This window comes from Branchiostoma floridae, chromosome 14 (genome assembly GCF_000003815.2).
Source record: "Branchiostoma floridae strain S238N-H82 chromosome 14, Bfl_VNyyK, whole genome shotgun sequence".
Classification (NCBI taxonomy): Eukaryota; Metazoa; Chordata; class Leptocardii; order Amphioxiformes; family Branchiostomatidae; genus Branchiostoma; species Branchiostoma floridae.
In genome coordinates, this window is record NC_049992.1 from 4,332,342 (window position 1) to 4,336,640 (window position 4,299).

The window sequence follows — 4,299 nt, forward strand, 5'->3', positions numbered from 1 at the left end:
TCAAGATTGTTGTTGAATCATGTTCGTCTTGTGCCGTGAGCATGTGTAATTATGATCTATATAAATTTGGCAATGAATGTGACAGTGTGTTCGTCCCACGACGAGCTGTCTACCCCGAAATTTAAAAAAAAGTATACTGAAAACTTTTGGCCTTGTTGTCTTCGAATGCATTGTTATCGATGCTTTGTAAATGGTGTATTGGACACCTAGATGTCTGAAGTGTGCACAGCTCAGAAATAACTATTGTTGCATGTGTAGATCTCTTTAAGTTCCAGTATTTTTAATCTACCGGTATAAGTCTTACTACCGGTATTATGCCAATGCATGTTAACCCTTTTGCTAAGACGAGACTTTCTTACTCTGAACAACTAGTGTTATTTGGGTACAGAAAATGATCAACAGTATAAATGTATGCAAATGAGATTCTTTGAGGCTCTATTATCTAGTTCTAGTTGTATAATCGATGAGAGACGTGTATGATATGTTACTCGAAGAGGTTAACATCATCAGGTGAAGGTATGAGGTCGCGGAACTCTAGTTGGTTGTTAAACTGATTTCTCACAAACGTAGGCACAAGGAACGCGGCATTTGAAGTCGTCCCATTCTCCTAGATCCAGCTTTTTAGTAAAAATCCACAGATGTCTGTAGTCCTGTCAAAAATGACACAGAACATATTCTACATTCAGATGACACAAGATATATATATAGAGAGAGATTTAGGCATATTTGTTGGTTGTGATGTTTTTACAACGCGGTCCCAAATGTAAAGGAGCGTAATACATACATATATAGCAGTTTTTAAATACATGTAAACAAATACATTTGGGAAAAACTCGCAACAATCACTGTATATATATGTAATTACTTTAGGTTTGTGACCGCATCTGTAAGCAGCGACACCTATATCTGCAGTGCAATGTGAAGCAATCAGATTTGCCTTGAGGAAGGTGACAGACCGATCACCGAAATTACAGTGAAAATAAAGTTGTAATTATCTCTTTCAGTTCCTTTTTAGTTCATCCTCGGAGAGGTGACACCATCGTCTTTATACCGTGACATACCAACCTGTCGAAACTATTGCTTTGTTAGTTCTGCCAGTTCATTCTAGTGACACTGTAGAAGAGTGATGGATGTCAGTCGAAACGTCCTTTATCTTATTCAAAAAGAACTAAGGAATACACACCTTTGAATATACGATGGCACAATTCATGTCCTTCCTTTTACCCGGCTCTCCCGGCGCCCAGTTACTGTAGTCAAATTTTGACCCATCCGTCCACTTCCATCCACTAGCTCCCTTTTGAAGACCCATCCAGATGATGGGTTTAACATTTCTTTTACCATAAGGATCTGCAATTGAAAGAGAACCAGTCTGTTACAGTAGAATCCTGTTAATGATCGTTAATGGCATGGCCAATTTGTCAGAGGATTTAGAAAACCACGTAAGGCCCACAGAAAGATTGAAGACGCATTTCACATACAGTTGGCAGGTGCGAAGCTGAACGGCAATGATGGCTGCGAGCTGTCCAAGTCCTATTTACCCCTACTCCGCGAGGAGGCAGGGTGAGGGGCAGAAGATCGACGCAAGTCTCGAGATAGGCTCGCACTCTCGCAAGACTAGGACACTTCGTGAGCAAGATGGACAGATAGCCATCGGAGGTACGTGTGTTTACCTTTGAAAAGTAGTCACTGTTTGATGAAAATTCTATTAAGTGTGTACAAACGTGACTAATGAATCTCATCAACGAGGATTTATGCAGTTTTTAGGCTAAGTCAATTAACCCCAGGAGACCAAATGAGTAGCACTGGCCCCAAACAGGCAACTTTGTCAAGTTGACTGTTCTGTTTCCTTGCATAGACCAATAACCTCTGTGTTGCCGACGTCCGGCTGAGCCACTTATAGACAGCTTAGTAACGTTTCAAGAAATAGTAACCATATTTAACGCAAGCATTTAATCAATACAAACCAAAGCAAAAAGACGCCATTTTATAATATGAGTACTAGACTAGTAGTCAATCAAGGACACAACACCAATATAATGTGACTTGAAATCACAGATAAAAAGAAATAAGAACGGTAATTGATTTGCATGCAATTAGTAATGAGATTAAGAGAGACGTGATCAGCATTGATAAGAATTTCTGTGTGATTAGTACACCACAGAGATACATTTACGTGTAAAGGCCTGTAAATGTTACCCACATCCCGAGATGAGGTTTTTGACGAAGTTGTTCTCGCCCTGACCGTTGATGGAGGTAAGCATGGCGCCATGTTGTCTGCATCGCGATCTCGCTGTAGACCAACTGACTGTAGTTGTCATCAGTTTGTAGCAGTGGTTGTTATATTTTCTCCAATCACCAGGACACTTCAGGACTGTAGTAAAATGTAGAATTTTACAGTTAAATTTGGAATTTCACAATAGTAAATTTCGAATTTCACAGTATTAAAATTTCGAATTTCACAGTATTAAAATTTCGAATTTCACAGTATCAAAATTTCGAATTTCACAGCAGTAAAATTTCGAATTTCACAGTAGTAAAACTTGGAATTTTACAGTAGTAAACGGAAAGGGAAATTTGAGAAACAAATAATAACATAAAAAAAAGGTTTATACTACATAGAGGAAAATAAAGTGCTCGAGAGGAACGACCACAAGAAATGACCAAAAAAAAATAATAATAATAGCTCACCTCGCTGGCAGTCCTGCCCGGTCCATCCAAGTGAGCAGGTACATTTGTAGCCACCATCTTTGTTCACACAGCGTCCATGTCGGCATGGGTTCCTCTTACACTCATTGATGTCTGTGTTATAAATGAATATTGTATGATTGACCACTCATGCCGAGAAGTAGCTCAATTTTAGATTATACATATATAGATGCTGAACGTATAAGAATAAAGCAGTCTAGAAAAAAATAATTCACCTTGCTGACAGTTCTGTCCAGTCCATCCAGGTGAGCATGTGCACTTGTAGCCGCCATCTTTGTTCACACAGCGTCCATGTTGGCATGGGCTCAAGGCACACTCGTCAATGTCTATATTATGAATGATATATTGTATGATTTAGGCGAGTGCAAGTTACATTGCAGATGCTGAATGTGAAAGGATAAAACAGTCTATAAAAATAACTCACCTTGGTTACAGTTCTGTCCAGTCCATCCAGGCGAGCAGGTGCATTTGTAGCCGCCATTTTTGTTCACACAGCGTCCATGTTGGCATGGGCTCAAGGCACACTCGTCAATGTCTATATTATTAATGATATATTGTATGATTTAGGCGAGTACAAGTTACATTGCAGATGCTGAATGTGAAAGGATAAAACAGTCTATAAAAATAACTCACCTTGGTTACAGTTCTGTCCAGTCCATCCAGGCGAGCAGGTGCATTTGTAGCCGCCATTTTTGTTCACACAGCGTCCATGTTGGCATGGGCTCAAGGCACACTCGTCAATGTCTATATTATGAATGATATATTGTATGATTTAGGCGAGTACAAGTTACATTGCAGATGCTGAATGTGAAAGGATAAAACAGTCTATAAAAATAACTCACCTTGGTTACAGTTCTGTCCAGTCCATCCAGGCGAGCAGGTGCATTTGTAGCCGCCATTTTGGTTCACACAGCCTCCATGTTGGCATGGACTCCTGGCACACTCGTCGATGTCTGTGGAATAAATGGTATTGTATAATTTAGGGGAGTAGTGGATCAATGCTGGATTGTAGATACTAAATGTTTAAGAATAAATCAGTCAAGAAAAATAACTCACCTTGCTGACAGTTCTGTCCAGTCCATCCAGGTGAGCAGGCACATCTGTAGCCGCCATCTTTGTTCTTGCAGGTTCCATGTTTGCATGTTTTCTTGGCACACTCGAGCTCCTTCATGTCTGTAAGAAGTGAAGTATAAGTGAATATAAATAACAAAATACAAATAAACATAAGCCACCAAATGACACAGAAATAAAACAGAGCATCACAAACAGAAACTTCATGAGGTTAAAATACATGGTATGTTAAAACAAATGAATAATCTCGAACCAACATTCGCCAAAAAGTTACTCAGACAAGCAACTGAATATGGTTTTGGAAACGGTCAGACGTTCCAACTATTACATTGTATCCAGTAGTTTTCGTCAGTGCTACTGGATAGTAGTTAAAACGTCGATCTAACTGTTTCCAAAACCATATCCAGTTGCTTGAGTAACTACTTTTTGGAGTATCTTATTACCTGGATGTCGAATCTACATCGTCAAACCAACATGACTTCTCTCCCGTTCTCAGATTCATACAAGATGTTGAAGGGAGCT

General features: G+C 39.5%; 1 protein-coding gene across 1 annotated transcript in view; it reads right to left on the minus strand.

The window, feature by feature from the left end:
- Positions 1–345: 345 nt before the first annotated feature.
- The window catches only part of LOC118430943 (C-type lectin 1-like), a 4,848-nt gene continuing 894 nt past the window's right edge, over positions 346–4,299 (minus strand). The window contains exons 2-5 of the mRNA XM_035841972.1: positions 2,689–2,799; positions 2,201–2,371; positions 1,184–1,347; positions 346–650 (exon numbers count right to left, since the gene is read on the minus strand). Of these exons, the coding sequence (XP_035697865.1) occupies positions 546–650; positions 1,184–1,347; positions 2,201–2,371; positions 2,689–2,799 (551 nt within the window). The 3' untranslated portion in view covers positions 346–545. The remainder of the gene's footprint in view (positions 651–1,183; positions 1,348–2,200; positions 2,372–2,688; positions 2,800–4,299) is intronic.